This window comes from Aythya ferina, assembly GCF_964211825.1.
Source record: "Aythya ferina genome assembly, chromosome: 14".
Lineage (NCBI taxonomy): Eukaryota > Metazoa > Chordata > Aves > Anseriformes > Anatidae > Aythya > Aythya ferina.
The window spans coordinates 12,817,715-12,839,928 of record NC_140312.1 but is presented as its reverse complement, the minus strand read 5'-3'; the positions used below and the strand labels follow the sequence as shown (position 1 = coordinate 12,839,928).

Sequence of the window (22,214 nt, the reverse complement as noted above, 5' to 3'; positions counted from 1 at the left end):
CTGCTCAAAATGCCCCCAAAATGGAACATGTAGGCCCCCTGCACCCCCTTTACAGACGACACAGACATGGGAACGCAGGGTTAATGCTGGCTCAGCACTTTTATTGCTGTTCTAAGGAGTCCGTGCCATAGCCGGGGTGCCTCTGCCCATCGCCCCACCACACGGCCCTTGGGATGGGACCAGGGGGACGGGGGGAGGTGGGGGCCATGCACCTGGTCCCTTTGCCAGCCGTGGCCGTGCTCCCTTGAATAACCTCAGACCCCCCCCAGGGATGCCAGGTGCTGCTAAAACACCATCTTCCCCCCCATCCGTTTTAGGAGCTTTTTTTTCACAGCGGGGGCAGTGGCCCCTGCTTGGGGCCGGCAGGGCTGGCGCGGGTGGGGGGCTGGCTGGGGCCGGGGCTGGCCCGCATCCCCGTGGGGATGTAGTACAGGCTCTCCAGGTACCCGCAGTCGGGCCCCGATGCAGCGGGTGGCCCCTCGCCCTTGGGATCGGGGCTGAAGGTCCCAGGGAAGCCCCCGGGGTTTTCGGCAGCCGGCAGCTGGCCCTGCAGGTCGGGGTGCGCTGGGGAGGGGGCGGCGGGCGGCGCGGGTGCCGGCAGCCCCGGGAAGCTGCTGTAGGGCACGTAGGGCAGGCTGTAGAGCAAGGGGTTGAAGGGAGCTTGGTAGAGCCCCGCGTGCGACGCCACGGGCACCGGTGGGATGAGCACCTCCACGTACTGCCCCGTCTCGGGGTCGTAGAGCATCTTCAGCTGGGGCTGCCGCGGCGGCTCCATGTAGTAGCATTTGCCGCTGTCGGGATCGACGAGCATCTTGCGTTGATTGAAGGGCCGCGTGGGGCTCGGCGCGCTCTTGTTGCTTGGCGAGGAGCCCTCGGTCCTCCGGGGAGCGTCCTCCAGGCGAGGCTGGGGCTGGGCCAGGGGCTGCGGCACCGCAGTGGCCACAGGCTCGGGGGGCCGGGGCCGGGGGGGCTCGGGGAAGGGTTTGCTCCACAGGGATTCCCCAGCGGGCAGGGCGGACACACCAGTCCCCAGTGGGGCGCTGGCCAGGCTGGGGACTGACGGGGACCCAAGGGAAGCAGGGACTGGGTTGGTGGCCGAGGGGGTCCCAAAGGATGAGCTGGCTGGTTTGGGGACGGAGGGGGTCACAAAGGGTGCGCTGGGTAGGTTGGGGGCCAAGGGGGTTCCAAAGGTTGAGTTGGCCAGCCTTGGGACTGAAGCGGTCCCAAAGGATGCAGTGGCTGGATTGGGGACCAAGGGGGTCATAAAGGATGCGCTCACGGGGTAGGGGATCAAAGGTGTCCCAAAAGATGTGTTGGTCAGGTTGGGGACCGAGGGGGTGCCAAAGGACATGCTGGAGGCTGACGGGAAGCCAAAAGGTGAGTTGGTTGCACTGGGGACCAAAGGAGTCCCAAAGGATGTGCTGGCCAAATTGGGGACTGCAGCGGTCCCAAAGGATGCGGTGGCTGGATTGGGGACCGAGGGGGTCCCAAAGGATGTGCTGGTTGAGTGGGGGACCAAGGGGATCCCAAACGATGCAGTGGCTGGATTTGGGACTGAGGTGGTCCCAAATGAGGCAGTGGGTGGATTAGGGACCGAGGGGGTCCCAAACGATGCAGTGGCTGGATTAGGGACTGAAGGGGTCCCAAATGATGCAGTAGGTGGATTAGGGACCGAGGGGGTCCCAAATGATGCAGTGGGTAAACTGGGGACAGAAGGGGTCCCAAAGGCCACACTGGCTGGATGGGGAGCTAAGGGAGCCCCAAAGGATGCGGTGGCCGGGTTGGGAAGCGAGGGCAGCTTTGGCACTGGGGAGGATTTGGGGGCTTTCACGGGAATTGTCAAGTAGTTGGTGTTCTCCACTGGGGTGGCGTTAAGGTGCGGCTCGCTGGCTCCCGGCCACTTTGTTACGTGCTCCCAGCTCTCCCTCCGGTCCGGTGGCCTGGTGGGGAGTGGCGCGGTGGGGACAGAGGGACCATTGCCAGCCTCCCTCGCTCGAATTGGGACAGCGGGGCCGGTGCCCTCTGCAGCACCACAGCTCCCCGCCGAGGCCAGCCAGCTGCCCGGCTCGCTGGCAGGTGGCTTTACCGCACTTCTCACCGCTGGTTTCACGGCACGGGCGTCCTGGCCATCCCCTGGGCTGTCCTTGCCACCACGGTGCTGGTCCCCTGCGGCACCATCCCCTGCAGCGACGCCACGACCGCGTTCCTCCTCTCCCTCGGTGGGGCTCGGTGGCGGTGGGAGGACGAGGGTCTTCTCCGTCCGCAGCACCGCGCTGCTCCGAGCCCCAGAGCCCTCCCCGGACACCGGCGGGGGCCGTGGGCCGACCAGGACGTGCAGGTGGGACTCCACGTGCGTGTCCCCCCCGCTCCCTGCACGCGGCGGCACCCTGATCTCGCTCCGCTGGCGACACGCAGGGGACGCAGCAGGGCTGAGCTGGGGACCCTCGGCGGCAGCCACCTCTCTCCGCGTGGACTGGACTTTTGTGATGTGCACGGGCGAGCCCCGCGCGGGGCGGTTGCTGGTGACCGTCGCCGTCCCCTCAGCATGTGCCGCCTCCGTCTCTCGGCCACCAGCTGTCCCCACGTCCCTGTCCGCCGGTGGCACCAGGCTCGGTGCTGGCTCACGGCGGCAGACAGAGGTGCAGTGGATGACGAGTGGGGATGGCGGCGTGGGCTCCCCGGTGCTTTCCCCGACGGGGACAGGGGCCGAGGGGCCGCGGGTGGTGCCGAAGCAGAGGCTGTAGCTGCTCTTCAGCAGCTTGCGCACGTCCCGCGGCTGCGGGATTTGCACCTTGCCTTTGTTCCCCGGCTCAGCTGGGGTGGCCGCGGGGGTGCTGGGGCTCGGTGGCTCTCGGGGTGCTGGTGGTGGCTTCTCCTCCCACCGGCTCTGCGGCACCAGCTTCACCTCCTGCGCACGGGACGTGAAGACGCCCCGGGGTGGCACATCAGGAAACGCCAAGCTCTTGGGCTCAAACGGGACTACTTCGGGCCTGCTGGGGCGGATGGCTCGCTGCTTCAAGCTGGGCCATGGCTTCTGCACTTTCTCAAATTTTGGGGTGATGTCCAGCGGCTTCCTGTCCCCAGCATAGCCTTCGAACAGGGCGCGCGCTCGCCGGTAGCGGGTCCTCTCTGTCGTGTGCTCCTCGGCGGGCAGGTGCTGGCACTGCATCACCTCCTGGTACTTCATCCTCTCGTTGAGCTCGTTGAAGGTCGTCTTCAGCTTGCAGACATTCTCCCTTGTCGCCTCGCTCAGCACGACCCCCTTGGCCGGCCGGGTGGTGCTGGCAGCCCCCAGCCTCTCGCAGCCCCGAGGACACCGCATGTCCTCGGCAGAGATGCTGCAGTCGGACTTGGAGAGTGAGCTGGACTTGCCCTCCAGGCCATCGCCGAGCAGGTCGGTGCCGACCGAGGACGGCCCTGAGGAGGTCGAGCTGCCCCTCAGCGATTTCTGCTCCATCTTATTAATCCACTGCTCGTACTGCATCTTCTTGGCGAGGACGTTTTTCACCAGGCTGGAGGCCATCCGGGTCTTGCTGGAGGCATCGTCCAGGGAGGCCGTCTTCATGAACTGCTTGTAGTTGAACCTGAAGTCCTCACCAACAGCTCTGCCCTTGCCTGGGGGCTCCTTTCTGGTGGGGGGCAGCGGCTGGGGGGCTGAAGCATCCCCCCAGGGGAAGAACCCCGGCTCCTTCCTCTCCTTCCTCTTGAGCTGGATCTGCCGCTTGGGGACGGTCCTCTTCTTGCCGTGCCCCTTCTTGGCGTCGCTGCTCTCCAGCTCCACATCCACGCACTCAAACAGCTCCTTCCCCGTCAGCCCAGCCAGCTCGGCACCCCGGGGCTCCCCGCAGGCTGCCCACCGCCGCCCTCCACCGCCGTCCTCTGACAGCGAGTTGGAGAGGCTGGAGGAGGTGTGGGAGCTGCACATGTCCAGCCGGGTGCCGGGAAGGCCCGAGAGGCTTCGGAACGACCTGGCCGTCAGCGCCCGCACCTCGCCGTCGGCCTCGTCCGAGTCGCTGGCCCCGCCGCTCCGCCTGGCCCGCCGCCCCTCGCCGAGCATCGTCCCCGGTGCCGCCGCGCCCGGCCGGTCCCCAAAGGCAGCGGCGGGCGGCCGGTCCCCGCGGAGGGGACCCATCCTGCCCCCGCGGCCTGGCGCCGAGCTATTCTTAGCGGTGACGGACAGCTGAGCCTGCCGGCCGCGCTCCAGCCGCGGGCTGGGGACGGGGCCGTGCGGCGGGGGGCCCACGGGGGGACCCTGAGGTGGTGTGGCGGTGTGGCGGCCCGCGTCCTCCTCTTCCAGGAACTCCAGGCAGTCCTTGAAGGTGTCTGTCGTCTCCGAGCACAGCGCCGAGTGGTAGGAGGAGACGGAGGAGTCGGACATGCTCTTGGGGAGGTCGTCGCGGGGCAGGACGGACAGGCGGCCGTCCTCCTCCCAGGCGGACCGACGTCCTTCGGCGATGCCTTCGGGGCCAGGCAGCTCGGCGGGGCGGCCGGCGTCCCTCTTGCCGCGGGGGATCATGGTGGGGACTGCCCCGGCGCTGCCGTCGGGTTGGGAGCAGGCTCGACCTTCTGCTCTGCTCGCCGCGGCACCCAGCTCCTCAATCACATGCGTGCAGCGGGCGCCAGCACGGGGGAGGCGATGCCAAGCGTCGGGCGGCGTGCAAATGCCACGGCCACCCCCGGCTTAGGGGTCTGCAGTAGGGACGGGGCCACTGCAACCGTGAGCCCACCGGGGACCCGCAGACCCCGCCGGGGCCGTGCCGGGTGGCTGAGGCCCTGCAGCGTGGCTCTGTCCCCATAGGGATGCTGCATCCCCAGGTGGGGGGACACAAAGCCTGTCCCCAAGCGGTGCCACCCCCAGCATCCCCCAAGCGAGGAGCGAGCGGCCAGGAGGGATGGCAAGGCGCAAAGTCAAACCGGGCGCCGAGCGGAGGAGGACGGTGTCGTTCGCCTCTTTCGGGGGGTGTGCGGATCTCCTTGTGCCCGGCCTGGTCCGGCCGCCCCCGCCGGGGTCAGCCACGGCTTTTTGGGGCTTTGTGAAGGAAGCGGCGGCAGCAGGTGCGTGGCGGCGCTGCCAGCCTCCAGCAACCCGATGCCCGGGTGCATGTGGGGACTAAATTTAAACCTTGGCAAGCGAAGGGCAACCACAATGCCCGGCCTGGAGCTTAACCCGCCCCTGCCCGGCTGCTGGGCCGGGACTGGGATACACTCTCCATGGGGAGCTCGGCCCCGACCCCCGTCCCCATCCCCATCCCCCTCGCCCACCGCCATCTCCCTCACCCCCGCGGCAAATGGCGGCCGCCGGCCCCGTCTCCTAGCAACGCCCTCCCTGCCAGGCAGGCCCAGAAAGGCCCAAAGCTTCCATTTGCAGGAAAAATGCAGCTCCCCCCCCACTCCTGCCAGGATCCCCGCAGAGGCCAGGAGTTATTGGAAGTGGCTGGCCCTGGAAGCCAGCTCTGGTGAAAGACAGCGGCACTGAGGGGATTTTCTGCCCTCCCCCTTGGCACAGCCCCAGTGCTCACACCCAGCACCGGTGCTTGCCCCCAATGGCATTTTGGGGAGCCAAACGCCCCCAGCACGCAGAGTCCCCTCTAACACCCTGGCCCAGGAACGATACCAAACCTGGAATGAAGTCCAACCGCTTTAATAGAGTTGACATACGTTCTACAAACTATTTAATATATAAAAAGCAACATGAGAATTTTGCTTTTTATACGCAGGCATATCAAGTGCTCGGAATTGGGATAGTCCAGAATTAAGGCTGCCCATTGGACTGCCAGCCCCCTTTCCCACCTGGAATAACACACTTTTGCCTTTGCAGACTCACACAGAACAGGGTTCACCACAGCCCCCACAACGCTGTGCCACTTCTGGCTGACAAACTCTGCTCAGCTGCTCCAAGGACCCCACAGCAGTTCCCAACAGGGAACAAAACCAACCTAGCTGTGCTATTTTAAATACTCACTGTACATTTTTTTGTGTTGTTGTTGATTTTTTTTAACACCCCCACTCAATCACGGCTGTATTGCTGTAGCTGCGCTGAGCTACTCACATGCAGGACATGCATCTCACCTGCAGGAGCCTCAAGTCTCAAAACCTGAGACAAGCAACCATCCTCTGGTCTAGATCACAGAAAAAATATCTTTTCCTTAAAAGAGGGATGTTTTTTTGCATCTACATCCCAAGTTGCCTCATTCTCAGCACCAGCAGCCCGCTGGCACATGCCTGCACCCTATCACCCCAGCACTAGGAGACCACAGTCTAAGCTTTAAATGCAGTTTTAATTCTGGCATTTCACAAACTTCTGAGCACTTGATTTCCTAGGTTTAAATGAAGACAAGTTGTGGTGCTCTGCCACAAGTTTTAGGAGCAGAGCAACAACAGCTTGTTCAGTGTTTTGTGATGTGCAGGTGAGAGCAGCCTCTACTACATACGGCATGTCCCCAGCCCACAGCGGGTGGGCAGAAGCCTGTGCCACCACTCCCTGTACTGCTGGGGTAGGGTATCAATGAGGATAGTTCATTCTGTGTGTTTTATAGATATCTAGCACATCAACAACTTAAGAACAGGTATGCCAGCCCCTGCTCTGCTATAAAGAGGAATTTTGGGTGCAGCTAGAGAAGCAGGGTGGGCTGAAGCTGCCCTGTGTGGAGCTCTGGCCTTCCTGCTCTCAGCACAGGTTCTGGTGGAGGCAGCAGAACCAAGTCAAGGCCAGCTGTTGCACGGGACTCCGTGGGTGCCCATTTTCCTTCCCTCTCCCTGGCAAGAACACAATATGAACCTCCAGAAGCAGGTTGGTCCACATGGATTAGTTCAACCCTTAGCCAGGTAAACTACCAGAAAAACTGGCTAAGGAGCTCAGTGACGCTCAAGGGGAGTAATAGTGTTCTCTGCTGCTTCTGAGTGCAACCATCCTTAATTTGCCTTTAAAGGTTTCATAAAGGAGGATGAAGAAAAAACAGACACTACTACATGGATCTTTTTCTTTGCAATGCTAGTCTCTACAGTGGAACATTCATAACTGCTCAAGAGTAAAAATATGCTACATCAAAACTGTACCAGAAAAAGCAGGACCCCTGTAACAGCTGGAGAAGAGTTTGCAGATAAAAATCAGAGTTATACAGCCAGCTTAAAAATATGCCACTGGAAACGTATGAGAAAATAAATAAGGTTGTCCTTTCTCTGCAGTCTGGCAGATGCTGGAACCGATGCATTTCACAGGCTCTCATCTTCCTGTTCAGCGTTGTGGTTCTGCTCTCAGCTTGTCATGTCACTACGGAGAAGCGGCAGACTCCCTCCAGCCAGACAAGTACTCGATCAAGTCCTTCTGACAGTAAGGAGAGCTGGGAGCACGTCAAAATGCTTACCTGAAGCAGGTACTCAACACTTCGGAGTTAAGCGCTGAATACTGGACTTGAACAGGACGTATGCTGCCTTTCATCTAAATTCTCATTACAAGCGACTGTAGAGGCAAGGACATCCACTTGATAGCAGTATGAAAAGGCGAGTGCACTGAGTACTGCGAGCTACACGGTTGGTATGACCGGGTGAATTGCAGGTCCATAGAAAATACAGAAAGCATAAGACATTTGTCTACTCTCCTGTGAAGCATATACTGTTTGGATGGCAGACAAACTACCGATGAGACACATTCCAAACTCAGAGCATTTCCCAGGGAATTAATTTACAAAGTGCCACTGGTCCTTGGAACCAAATATAGCGTACAGTATATTAAAGCAAACACTTGCCCTACAGCTTGTGTTGGCCCATCTCTGCACTATATGAAGGAATCGAATATTCACTCTTTGCAATAGACTCCTTCTGTTTTTATACAAAGGAAAATAAAAACATAATTTAAAACAGCAATAAATAAAAACTACAGAATGTGTGTGTCCTGGTCAGCCCCCTTTGTGCATTCCAATCAGACTGGAGAGCTTCTCACAGTGCTCAAGTTTCAATGATTCTGCTTTCTGTTTTAACCGCTCGTCTCTGTATAGCTTGGCCAAATTCGACAAATCAGACTCTGAAAGATGAAAAAAAAATATATATTAGGATGAAGCTGTGAGCATGCTTCAAGTAACTTTTCCAATGCTTTGTTATCCTCATGATTTTTTTTTAGTTCACCTTATTTCAATATATCTGTGCATGTTATAGGAGCTTTCTTTGAAGAGAGGCCATCATGTTTAACCAGGCTAGCTGCTTAAGAAAACTTTCTATAATTGCTTAAAAATTCAGAGTTATAATAAACCAAAGACTCTACCAGTGCACCAGTTCGGCAATAACTGAAACCCAAAATAGGACTATTATGGTCTACAAAGGAAACAAACTATAAAAATATAGCTTAGAAGTCACGTAAGATTGAAAGCTTTGTTAATGACTTACAGTGATTAAATATATACGCATTCTTAAAAGCAAACTTACTGTGCATATTTAAACTATATGCGTGTTAGTAAGATACCATTTGGTCTGCTAAACAGCCACCGTCTAAGTCAACACCAGCATTTACAACCTAATTACACCTCATCTCCTCGTGCACCGATGTTTCAGCAGGCACAGACCGATGGAGAGGAGTTCACTCTGCACCTGCCAGCAGTAGTTAAGTGACAAGCCAGAAGGAAAGAGAACCTCATGACTACTTTCCTTATTGCTTTCTTCAGGCTACGTCAGCTGCCTGCAGCTAAGCAGGAGTTACAAGATGTACATCCCTGCCCACGTAAATGAGAAATGCAATTCTTCTGACAAACCCGTTCTGCAAGGGTCCCAAACATCCATCCAAACAGACACTTTAAAGTATAGATGGTGATTGTTGTGTATTTTTTTTTTTTTTGATGTTGCACTTGTCAGAATTCAAACTCCGTCTGCCAAGAGGTTGGCCCAGAAGGCAATGTGAATTCTTTTATTTCTTCTTTTTTTAATTGATTACAGGAAGGTGAACAGCTAGATAAAAGGCTTGTTAATGAAAGGGCACAGGGGCTTTCAAACAGCACAATCTTGAATGTACTTTGCATACATTTCCCCTTCTTCTCAAAAGCAACATGTAACTGAAATAATCCCATTGTTTGAATAATCTCCCCCCAGCAACTCAGAGAAGCATCTTTTGCTGATTAGTTAAGGAAGTCTTAATATAGCTTTCTCCCTGAAGAATAATTTAGATCCAGGATTAGATGCACCTATGAGAATAGCAGTAATTTATTTCTGAAAAGGTCAAAATTTCCCTAAGCACAGGCTACCTGACGACATTCAATTTTTCAAAGAGCTTTTGTACATCGTACAAGTCCCTCATTTTACCAAATCATTCAGTAGGGAAAGAACTTCTCAATAGGGCCTTTCATGCCTTACGTGCTCTGTCCCTACGCCACTGAAATTTAAAGCCATATGAGCTCCGTCTATATAAGCCTCCATCTATTTACTGAAAAGCTTGATAAACTGACAGGCACAAACATCTTAATTTTAGGTCAGGAATCAATCTTCATTTTTTCTAACTGGAACACCACTCAAGTAGAGTGCAGATGTGCTGAGCACAGAGTCTAGACAACCCTTCAGCAGAACCAGACTTGGGTAATCGTTTCCAAGTCCCCAGAGTTCTGCAGCACAGACTTTTAGCCTCTTTTGCCCAACTTGTCCATTTGGGCAAGATTATTTTCTGCCAATATCTGCGCTTCGACAGCATCCATTCTGTCATCTAAGTTTCTTGTGTTTTTCAATCTTTTACACTGCTGTTCCTTCAACCTTTGTTGACTGAAGTTATTCTCTTTAAGGAACTCCTAAAATACATATTTCCAGCTATGCATTTTCTCTGTTTTCAGTTGTGTAATTGTTATTCTTTGATTCAGAGCTCTTTGCAGTCTTACTTCACAACTGTGCTACTACAGCTGAACAATCATCTGTAAAAACCTGAGACTTGCCTTTTGTACTTAACCATATCAGAGCATGTCAGAGCACCAAAACCCACAGCATAAGCACCTTTCACACACTGTTTTGCTGTGAAGGGACCAGCTAAGGAACATACTGATGTATCAGGTACCTTTTAAGTTTTTGTTAAGGTAGCTGGACCCCAGGTAGCCCTTTTCAGATCATAAAAATCAAGGTCTTTAATTTAAACTGTTCATATAATGTGTGTTCATTTTGCTGGTGCTAAAGAGAAGTGTACCATCAGTAAATAGAACAAACCTACTATTAATAGACATTCAACTGACAAAGAAGTCAACCACAAAGTTATGCACTTACACAGGAATCAGTTGACCAAAATTATGAAACAGCAGCTCATTAACAACTCTCCCAGGGTCTCCAAGCCAACTTTTTACCAGAACCTCATCTTGTATTCAAAATCATTATATAAAAAAATGAGTTAGTCAAAAAAGTATTTTTACAAACTGGGCTGTAGGAAAGTTAGCACTGTTTCAGCTGAGCTCATTGCCTGCTCTCACTGGCCTAGGTGGTAATCATTCTGAAAACTTATTTTTTTTTTTTCTCTAAATTACAGTGGTCTCCTCAGGATAGTGCTTATTGTGGACAATGTAAGCATATTTGCAGGTATGTGACTAATACACAGACTATAAAAAAAAGAGTATAAAAAAGTCTAGGTGTAAAAAGTCCTAGAGGAGGTTGCCTTATAGACATTACTTGGCATTCAGTGCTGGATTACTTCCCTCACTCTATCAGTCCCTCTGCAAACCCTGTTGCCCATTTCAGGGTACAGAAAGGTCATAAAGGTCTACATGAAACAGACAATACAATGATTTTTAGTTGCACTAGGTTACCTACAAGGAGTTTTCCTCTAAGGGGGAAAAAAAAAAAATCTATTCCTATGGCAAGCCTACACATGAAGCTTACGTTTATGTTTATTAACGGACACATTGTACCTGGGGGCTGGTGCTACCAGCCATAGATGTTCAGAGATAAGTCAAGCAAACCAAAAGTTAAGGGATTACTTGGCATTTTTAGGGTTTCACATTATGGGTTCTTTTTATTTCAACTTCAGATTCTACGTCTGCGTACTTCTCCTTAAGAGCAAGATTAGTAATTTTAACTTAAAATAAGAAAAATGTCTCTGGATGAAAAGAAAAGATTGACTGAGAACTGACACGGGAGAAATCATTTAGAATGCTTACATTCTTACATTCTTCCTCTCTGCATTCAATTCTTGTCTTTAAAAGACAGTCTTGACTACAGTGAAAAACATGATCTCAAACTCCTCTAAAGATAGAATATGCAAATAAGTGCATGAAATAATCACAGAAGCACTCTTTGAAAACTGATACCAGTTAACACAGATTTTCAAAAGCTATAGCCTGTCTTCCTGGTGAAGGTTTGAAGAAGAGGAGTTAGATGATCTGCTTGTGGAGCTAGTCAAAGTAAAACTGATTCCGCCTCAGCAAAGGAAACATTGATTAGGTGATGCCTCAAGGTCTCTCCTAGACCTAACAAACTGTCAGAGCTAAATAAATGTGCTGGACGATAGTGTTTAAAACATCATCACTAAGAGGTAGTCAAGCACAAAGACTGAGTGGAAAAAAAAGTCTCTAATAGTGGAATCAACTTTCCACTTCTCTCTCAATCACCTACAATGAACTCTGACAGCCCCTCAAGAATAACAAATTCGGAGTTAAGAACAGATGCGAGAAACACCACTGCAAATTTGAGAAATTACATGCAATGGAAAATGAGGCTAAAATGGCAGTGCTTTGTGAACCGCAGCCATCATACAACTGTACACAGGGTGCAGGCACGCACTTGTAACAAATATAACTTACTCTGCTGTTTCTCCTTCCAGCAGCTGGTCTGAATATAGTCTATGTAATCTTTTTCAACGGTTTTCTCTAGCTCTTGAAGTTCCGCTCCTTGGTAATTCTTCTCAAAGTTTTTATCAACATAGTAAGGCACCTGCAAGTTCTCTGTTTCTCTGCTAATAACATGGCCTATGGACCTGTGAAAACATCACGGAGAAAAAACATTTTGCAGCAGTTGAAACAAAGAAAAAGTGAGAAATTTCTTGCAATTAACATTTCCAAAACAGAATCTTTACAACTTCTCAGTCACTTCCTGCAGGACTATAGCTCCCTCAGCCACCCAATAAGGAAACTACAAGCCTCAGGCACAGCAAGCTCTTCACACAGAATTCACTGAAAAAAAAAATAACACAGTGAAAATACATAATACTTAGTTCTTTGTAGATATCTCTGATTCAGAGCTGACACAGTCCCTTCCAAATACCACGTTTGTTCTCAACAGCTCAGTCAAGATACTTCTAAAGTGTAAGTGCAAATTTTATCTTTAAACAGAAGCTCCACACCCTTTCTTCTGTTTACTGTTAACTTCTGGCAAGCTAAGTCCAGAAATCCATTGGAAATGATGGCAAATATAAAGACTATAGCAAAGTCACATGGACCAGTATTGTTTAGGGCATGGTGTAGTTGGATGTAGGTTTTCCTGATTTCTGGATTAATCAGTAGAAATAAGAATTAGCGGAGGGATTTTAGTTACCTTTTCCTTTAGTGTTTTATAATCACCAGTAAGCTAGGTAGTATGTGGAGCACCCCATAGGTAGAACAAGCCACTGTGGCACAGACACGAGGCTAAACTATCCTCTGCTACTGAGTTTTTACTTGAGCAAAGATATCCAGAAGCTTTTGCAAATCGCTGCCCAGAGAAAGAGGCAGGCAGCCAAAATGTTAAGTTACCCTCTACCCAATGGAATTCAGTTTGCCCCTTCCATTTCCTGGGCTCCTCTTTTCCTTCTTTCTGTGTCTCAGACACGTACGCTCTCCTTATATAAACACTTTATTTCAGAGCTGTTAGTTTTTTTAAAGACAGGATTTAGAGAAACAGCATCTGTAACTGTATACCAGGCTGAGGCCTGACTATCTCAAATCAACAGGAAAGGGGGAGGCAGTGAGGAAAGCCAGCGAGATTAGCTGCTCTGGGGGCAGCGTGGGAGGTTTCACACAGGACTGGCAGATAGCAAAAACGCTCTCGGGAAAGAAAAAAACAACTACAACAACAAAAAAAACACGAACAGAAGAACTAAGCCACCAACCATCTTGTTCTCATGCTAGGTCTACATACTGACATCTTGTGGTAACGAACAGTAAAGGGCCTTGGGACCAATTAAAACTACACCGAGGAGCATATGGGCCTAAATGTAAACAGTTTTGCTCCTAAAAGGGAGGCAAGGAGAGTTTGTAGAGCACTCTGCTACTGCTGTGTGTAGCAGTCCCCAGCCTGCAGGGTGTTGAAATACGCCGACTCCCATTCTTATCTCAGTAAGAGCCAGGGCAGCTGACTGAACCAGTCTAGAGATCTTCCTTCCTCCCAGTGCTGGATGCTGGGAGCAGTAAATGGGTTTTCCTCTGCCCCACAAACTCGGATTACTGCAGGCCTGGCGCTCATTGTTTCCGCAGCTGACCAGTTTAGTTTGTGTTCTGCAACGTGGGGATCCTGCCTCTTTATAGACACCAAACCAGGGCATTTCAAAGTATTTATGGTTTGTGGAGCTTGACAAATTTTCGAGAGGAATTTAGGCTCCAGAGCAGATTTGGATTTACAGTGCCAACTGCAGGCTTGATTTCCTAATTGCTTTACAGGGGAATGTCAGAGGCAATCCACAGACCCTCTAGGGCTGATCAGTCCTGTAGCTAAGCTACACCCACATTCCTACTACTGTATCATTGTGCATTTCACACCAGTTGGGTAAGCGCGCTGGCTCAGCGCCTCTATTTGTTCGGCACACAGCACAACACAGCTCACCACCATCTACTTCACAGCGACAGCGTTTAGGAGAACTTAGCAGAGACTGCTGGTATTTCCTTATTTACAAATTGATAGCAGTTTCTAGAATGAGCGGAAGAGAACAGTAACAAGCATTCTTCTATCCAGCCCAACTTCTATCTACCTCTTATCTCAACACCAAGGACCGGAAAGAATTGTTTTCAAGTGACTTACGATTTGTAGAAGAGGCTGTAGGGTGGGTTAGTCGCCATCAGCTGAGTTATAACCGACACTATTATTATTATGAAAACTGGCATCAACTGAATAAATGCAGAATACGAGTTCTGAAAAGAACAACGACAAGTTGACAAATAAAGATATATACAGAAAACGATGCCCATGCACAGAAATCTGCTTATCATAAATCAACAACACATTAAATGTAAACTTAGGGAAAAAAAAGACAAGTACTTTCAAATGCTGACAAGGATGACATTTTAAATAACCTTTATTAATGCTCTCGTCAAGCTCCTGAAAGCCATTTTCTTCCAATTACATTTTCAGAGCATTGCCTTCATCTACAGCTCCCTCCCCAAGGCAGCAGATGCCCACAACACTGTCTGCCAGTGACCAGCTGACAGTCCAAACCAAAGGAGCACCGCGATTCCCATTTCTGCCTATGCATTTCTGAAATTTGCATGTATTCCAAAAATCTCAGTCTGTCTGAACACTGGACAAAGCCACTTGAAAGTAAAGGCTGAAGAGACAATATGTAGCGTAACTTGAGGCAGAATGCAAGCACTTGCTATGTTGTTTGAATTAATTTTGTAGAGCAAAAGAGTGAAAAAAGTCCTAAAGATCGAAGAGTTCTGCTAGGCAGAGACCAACCACAGACCTTTACTCCTGCTCATTTGATTTTTAAACTGCCTTTTTGTAATTAGGAGCAGAACATTATAGTTGTTTAGGCTCTGTTCTCCGTCCTGGGACAGCAACAATACCTGATGTAGTAGTTGGTGGGATTCATTTGCCCCAGCTCAGCTGTCTACAGGCTGTGCAAGTTTTTTTCAAAGCCTGTCTATAAAAGACTCAATAGGAGAAAAATTGTCTTTCTTGGAGAGTGACCTTTTTAATAGACTGCCTCTGAAGGAAGATTTTTTCCAAGGTGTGCAGTGTGAGCGTATAGGTGCCTGTGCTAACAGCACACGATACCTGGTGTCTCATCAAGTTTCAGCTGGTAGAGATGTATCCCAGACCCATTTTGCTCTGGGCTGGAAAAAGCCTATAGCAGCACCTGGGATGAAACTGTATGCTAATTTACTGAAGGATTAAATATGCCACGAGGACGAGCCAGTACTTCTGTATTAGATATCAGTTCACATTTGGACTGATCATTGTTAGATTATCAAGCCCTCAGAGCTTGCAAAAACCAAGCACCAGTGAAATATGCCTGGTTGCAGAAACTCCAAAGCCTGCGATCCTACCAAAATAATTTATTTATCACTGCTTTAAAAACAGAACAACAACAACACGGTTACTTTTCAAATCATCCATTTTGGCTGCAGCACTTAAGGATAAGCATTGAGCATTTAAGAATGGGAAAGTCTCAACAGGCTTCAGATGTATACGTGAACCCCTCACCCTGGTGAAATGTTTAAGCCCAAGAGATCCGTTCTCCTGGCTACCTGTGGCCTGTTTTCTTCCTCCTCTTGCTCCTGTGTCCATGCTCTTTCACGGTGCCTCCGTGGATAATAGTGTGCGTCTCTGGCTACATTTGAAAACATGTGGATATTTCCTGTTAAAAGAAGCCAAAAGAGTCATGGTTTTCAACTGGCTGCTGGTGTTGACCTGTACTTGTGTTTCTGGTTGATTATTCAGGCTTATATTACACAGACAGAGTAATAGTTTTGAGACCTCAGATTTGAATGTCAAAGCAATGTGTTATTCCAAAAAGAGCGTACCAGAGAAATTGTGAAATTCACCCCTGCTCCATCCTAATTTACAAAAATTAAGAAAATCGGAGAATTATTTTTGTATAAAAATTGTACCTCATACTTTATTTTTGTTATATTCACTTGCAAGGCTGCAATTTATGTTGCATCTCCAGACTTCAAGCAGACAAATTAATTTGCATCACCAGATTCAGGCCCCGAACTATGGCTTCACATAATTACCAGAAATGCTCTTCTACAGTCAGTTCTATTTTCTCTTTCATCAAGCTATTATAAAATCATTAAGTGAAACTGTTAATGTCAAAAGAGATTAATAAAATAGCTTTTTGAGAAAAAAAGTACAATTCAGGATTTCCTTTCTTGCACACTGACTTATTCTTTCCTCACTTTAGAATTTTTAAAAATTGCATATGATGTTTTGATTAGAAGCTTGAACTCTGACTGTAACACCATGAAAGTATCTAAATAATAGCTGAGCTCCCCTCTTTTGAGATTCAAAGCATCTTTGTAATAAAGAATTGAAATTTATGGCCATACAAAAGGCATACCAAGCTATTTTTAAGCCTTGGGAAATCAAACTACAAATTATTTTAAAACACTCTTATACTGTCTTTTATCTGAATTTCTCAAAGAATTGTGCAAGAAATTGGGGAAGTGATCTTTGTTGTTGTGTCAAAACACCTGCTTCATTGGTCATTCAAAGATATAACACTGCACAGGACTAACAAAGTAAAAGAGGGGTTGAAGAAGAATTTTTTTCTTGTAAAAGAAAGCTTCTATCATTTAATGTTGCTCAGGCAACGTTTTATCAAACTCCAAAAGAATGGATATGAGTGTGGGAATGAGGAATGGCTTTTGCAGGGTAGCTAGAAAAACAATTCCCCAATCCAAAGTTTCTCACAGAATTTTTGCCCCCAGTTTCTTTCCTTCCATGTGCATTTATTTTTTAAGAGAAGGAAGTTCAATTCGTAGCCCCTTCCCATCATAGTTGCAACACAGTCTCTCTCAGGTTTGTAAGCTGACAAACCATAAATCTGCCCTTAATCTATGTGAATGAGTTTTGTCTAACACCATTTCTGAATTAGATTTCCAAAAACCCTGGTGATAGCAAGGTGTCAAAAAAAACAAAACAAAACAAACAGCAAAGACTGCAGCTTAACACAAACTTCAGTTCACATGCACAATCCCCACTTAACATTATGACAGCATGAAAAATGTTCTCTTTATATTACCCATCTGCACGTGCTCTTACTGTTAGCTCTCTTCCTAAATAGAAGCCATGGATTATGCCATTTTGGAAAACTACTGAATTGACATTCCATAAATAAAAAACTCACTTTTAGGTTATGAAAATGTATGTAAATTTAGATCCCAGCAAGTTTTTTGGTAAGGAAATTTTTGTTTATTACTGAGAGCTATTACTATGAAATCATGTTTATTTTCATATTCTTCGCCATTTGGATAAAAACACCCCTACGCCTCTTCAGGTCACTCTATTAGATAACTGTCGTGCCCAGTACCCAAATTCTTCCTACGGCTCCTCAGTTTTCTATCCTTAATTCCAAGCGTTCCCACAAATGGACAATGTCTCACCTGTGGCCAAAGCAAAAGGCATGTGCAAGTGCCATCTCCTGCAAAGTGGGAGGGAATCATGCCAGCCTGAGCTCAGCACACTTTACAAACTTAACGATCAAATTTTGAAAGTGATCTGAGATCCTCTTAGCTATGAGATGCTACCACACAGACCGCAGTAATGAGTAGCTTGTTAGCTGTGGCTTGTAACCTGTGCCTATTGCTTAAGGCTATAGTAACGGACTTGTTACTTTATGTTATGCCCTGGAAGTGCGAACCAGCAGGCAAAAGCACTAGAGCAATTCATCAAAGACTGGTGATGGTGGCAACAAGATGTCTGAGCTCACCACAGCTTTCAGATTTACTTTTAAACCTAACCTGCATTCCAGTGGGCTTGCAACATCTTCCCATTTTCAGTACAAACAGAAAAGCCAAGGCTGGACTAAGACAAGCACAGAGGTGCTGCAGGTACAGGCTCTACTATTCTGTATTTCAAACAGCCAGCTCTCACTGGCAGGCATCGCTTTCTAAGAGAAGAAGCTTTAACTTCTTTGACTTGGTGCTGAGAGACAAACTCCTTGTGTTTTCCCAGTTACAAGGGCACTGAGACCGCAACACCAGGAGCTGCTGCCGTGCTGTAACGCAGGAACATGTCTTGAGGACAACGCCATCAAAGATGCCTCTGATCCCTTCCCATTCACACCTTGCTTTGCCTCCCAAACCATCGCTGACTTCAGACAATGGGGGAAGAACAAAAAGAAGAGTCTTCAGCTGGTGCTGGTACAAAAATTTTGCCCAACCAAGTATCAAACAGCCTAAACCCTTGCCGAATTAAGATGTCCTGACCCCTAACTAGTGCTGCCAGAAGTCCTCACGAAGGCCGGGGTGTCAGGAACATGCCCCAGCAGCAACAGCCGTTACTCCCCATCACAGCTCTCTCTTCTAGCAGCACTCTTGGACAGCAAAGCTGAGCTTTGAGCTTTTCTAGGGACCAAACTTACTACAACTTTAAGTTTAAACAGTGCATTAGGGGAACTTTTCCAGGCATAAAAAGTCAGGAGGAAAAAAAAAAAAAAAGTAAATCCAAACACGTTTTTGCTCTTCTCTGAACTATAATTTAGCTACCTGAGCAATATAAAGAGGAGCTGAGCTTCCTTTATGGTCTCGTGTCAGTTTATTACATTTCAGAAATAGTGCAGATGAATACCAACCTGTAGGAAAGTGCCCGCCAAAAAACACATTGAATATTTCTTCTGGTGTAATGTCTGCTTCAAATTCTGTGTAGTAGTTATAGTGCCTGGCCTGGCCAGTGCTGACATGCTCTTGGTCAGTTCCAAATTCATCGTATCGCAATCGTTTTTCAGGGTTGCTGAGAACTGCAAAAGCATTGCCTATTGCTGGAGAATGAATTGAAAGAAGTGTTACAACACAGCACCTCCAGGTGTGGGAATTCTCTAAGCAGATTAACAAAATACCCAAGCAGGCATAGAAAATTTGTGCTTGGCCAAAGACTCATTTACTTTTGAAAGAGCTAACTTTGTATAAGTAGCGTTACAATACCAACATTACCTGTGATGGAACCTATTTCCTGCTATCACTGACACCAGGAAAAAGACAAAAATGTTGAAGTATACGGAGAGAGTTAAGCATTTGGAAAACCAAGATGTGAGAGACCACCTATGTTAAGAGACTGAGGGAGAACATAACTTTTTAATCAGGTCAAACTAAGTATCGACACAGCTGTGCACCTCCATCCATGAAATACAGTTAACACAAAGTTAAGAACTGCAGAGAGTAATTAAAATGCAGACCCATATTCCAAGCTTTCTGTCAGCAGAGATGTTTGTGAAGCTGTACCTGCATATTTATTCACAGTGCACGTCAAACCACCTGGAAGTAGCTCGTTTGGTTCATCATCTTCCTTGGTCTTTGATAGAAAATGGCTGTAAATAAGTTTATACTGAAATACAACCCTAACACAAAAAAATTAAGAAAACTTCAAGAATTCCTTATTCTAATACACAGCAAGTGAAAGCCTAGTTTCCTTAGCACTGACTTACAGTGCTAGTTTTATATGGTTGTAGCACGGTGAGAATGTGGAAGACGCTAAGAGTTTAGATGCTAACATTGCTGATGCAGGCTTGGACTGCACCAATACTGAACAGCCCAGGCACGTAATAATGGATTTAGAATCACAGAACCGTTACGGTTGGAAGAGATCTCCAAGATCACCTGGTCCAACCATCCCCCTACCACCACCGTCACCCACTGAACCCTGTCCCCAAGCACCACGTCCAACCTTTCCTTGAACGCCCCCAGGGACGGTGACTCCACCACCTCCCTGGGCAACTTGTTCCAACACCCGACTGTTCTTTAGAGTACTCTTTGATTTCATATATTTGCACGTGTTTTTTTGACGTTCTAATTAAGACTCTGAGGAGTTACTGATTACACAACACGTTCTGGGTCATAACCAGTACATCCCCAGAGCGTTACTGACCCTTCAGTGCTATCTAGGAACGAGCCCTGCGATGCCTTTCCCTCCGATCTGTATTTTGAAGGCCCTGTAGGAGCCCAGCCGTACAGGTGCGAGGCTCACAGGTGCAGGCGTCCGCAGGCCGTGCCGCCCGCCCCTCACGCACCTTTGAAGGCCTCGGTGGCGCCGGGAGCGCGGTTCTTGTCCGGGTGGAATTTCAGGGCCAGCTTGCGGTAGGCTTTCTTCAGGTCCTCCTCGCTGGCATCCCTCTCCACGCCCAGGATCTCGTAGTAGTTGCGGCAGCTCTTTATCCTGAGGGGGGGGAGCACACACAGGGCGGCCGTCACGGGCCGGCTCCCCTCCCTCAGCGCAGCGCACGGAGCGCGACGGGGCCCCCACCGGGGGCCGAACCCACCCCCCTTCACCCCCAGCAGCCCTCCCCGGCTCCCCCCGGCCCCGCTCACCGCCTCACGCCGTCCAGCTGCTCCGCCGTGTAGGTCATGGCGGGCCCGGGGCAGCCCCTGCCCCCCGCGCCCTCACCGCCCGCCGCCCCGGCCCGCCCGCGCCGCCATCTTGTGCGCACGGCAGGCGGCAGCGGCGGCGGCGGCGCCGCGGGGGGTTCTGGGTACGGTAGGCCCGCCGCCGCCCCGCTGCCGCCGCCCGCGGACTACATTACCCAGCGGGCACCGCGCGGGGATGTTCTAAAGCGGCTCGGTGACGTCATAGGGGCTTCTTTAGGGAGGTGGTGACGTCATATGGGGGTTCCTTAGGGAGGCAGTGACCTCATAAGGAGGTTCCTGGGGAAAACAGTGATGTCATAGGGGGCTTCCTTAGGAGGCAGTGACCTCATAGGGCTGTGACCACATAGGGAGCATCCTGGGGGAGGCGGTGACCTCATAGGGCTGTGACCTCATAGGGGGACTTCTTCAGGGTGGTAGGGGTCTCACAGGGACACAATGTCCCAGGGGACCTCCTGGGGGAGGCAGTGATGTCATAGTGCAGTGACCTTATAGTACAGTGACTTCATAAGGGCTTCCTGGGGAAGGCTGGGAAGCAGTGACCTCATAGGAGGCTTCCTGAGGAAGACAGTGACTTCATAGAGCTGCGACCTCACAGGGGGCTTCCTTGGAGAGGCAGTGACCTCATAGGGCAGTGACCTCATAGGAGCTTCCTGGAGAAGGCTGCGGAGGTGGAGGCCAGGGGGCCCCGGGTGCTTGGTAACGTGGCAGCTGCCTCCCCCCAGGCCTTGTGGCCCCACTTGAGTGGCACCTTACGAGGGTTGGGGGCTAAAAACCTCCCCTTTGTCATCCTGCTGAGAGAGGGAATGGTGGCAGGCGCTGGAGGTGCTTGTGAGGTCCTGCTTGTTCATGGCACACAGCCGGATTTGTTTTTGGAAGGCACGCTGAGGGCTCCTTGGGGCTGCAGAGGCTCGCATGGGCTGAGCCTCACTGCCTGGAGCCCCACGTCAGGCCATGGGGACCCACCTCGAGATGTTGTGGTGAGGGTGCGAGGAGCCTGGAGAAGCCCTGCTTTGGGTCTTCTGACCAAGCTCTGCACCTGCAGCATGGGCTGGAAGGTTTATCTGCCTGGGATTAGGTGCTGCTAATGCTGCTCGTCTTCTTTCCTCCCATGGGCCAATTAAAGCTGGGCTAATGAGGTGTGGGAGAGGCGTTATGGGATGCTGTGGCTACTGGCGGTGTGAGGGTGGTGGTGTCTCCTACCTGTGCGATTTGCAGCAGCAGTGCTTAGCAGGGGATCTCCTCCCCTTTGAGTGGCAGCACCTGGCTGTAGGGGGTCACAGCACTTCCCCTGTATTTTAACTCTTTTTTTTTTTTTTTTTTTTTTTTCCAAGGCCCTACAGAGGCTGTGCAAAGAAGGACAATGCATCGAAAGGAAGGAAAACGAAACCAGGGATGAGCTCCTGTGGGATGGCCTTTCAGACCTCAGCATAGCATGTCAGGAGGGAGATGAGTTAAAGCTTGGCACTTACTGAAGTGTTTCATATTGCAGGTGCTTACAGGCTGCCTCTAAGCTGTGCTCCTGAGACATGAAATCTGCTCGTGAGTCCCCACACACCGGGTCACAGCTCTGAGATCTGGAGCTGCTTGGATCCACCAAGCTGGGTGTCGTGACCTGGGCTCTTGTGCTTAAGCAAACTCACTGCCCTGGTGGGGGTAGGGTGAGCAGTGTCATGGTTTACTTCTTGGAAATTTTACTGGAAAAAAAACTTTAATAAAAAAAGTGCTTATCAAACTACCTGGTGTGTATGTTAAAAATAGAAATTGTGTTGGATCTTAACAAGAGTTGTGAAACATCGTGTTTATTATGCTGAACACTTGGTTGCATGCTGTGAAGCACAGCTACCTTTAGCATTGCATGCTCCAGTAAGCATCTCGTAACCATCCCATAAAATTAAATCAAGCTAAATTACATGTTTCATTGGACTGTGCAGGGGAATATGTGCAGTTGATACCTATTTTGAGTGCTTGGCTAAATCTTTTTTTCCTTGACTT

At 49.7% G+C, this 22,214-nt stretch overlaps 2 protein-coding genes across 2 annotated transcripts; both read right to left on the bottom strand.

The window, feature by feature from the left end:
• Positions 1-29: 29 nt before the first annotated feature.
• Positions 30-4,942, bottom strand: PROB1 (proline rich basic protein 1). The gene has a single exon (XM_084535986.1). The coding sequence runs from the start codon at positions 4,514-4,516 to the stop codon at positions 329-331; it is 4,188 nt and encodes a 1,395-aa protein (XP_084392112.1). The 5' UTR covers positions 4,517-4,942; the 3' UTR covers positions 30-328.
• A 685-nt stretch (positions 4,943-5,627) lies between these two features.
• On the bottom strand, positions 5,628-20,308 carry DNAJC18 (DnaJ heat shock protein family (Hsp40) member C18). The gene is made up of 7 exons (XM_084535445.1): positions 20,166-20,308; positions 19,868-20,013; positions 18,437-18,622; positions 15,387-15,496; positions 13,939-14,048; positions 11,751-11,923; positions 5,628-8,020 (listed from the first exon to the last, which is right to left on the bottom strand). The coding sequence occupies exons 1-7, from the start codon at positions 20,201-20,203 to the stop codon at positions 7,896-7,898; spliced, it is 888 nt and encodes a 295-aa protein (XP_084391571.1). The 5' UTR covers positions 20,204-20,308; the 3' UTR covers positions 5,628-7,895.
• Positions 20,309-22,214: the final 1,906 nt, after the last annotated feature.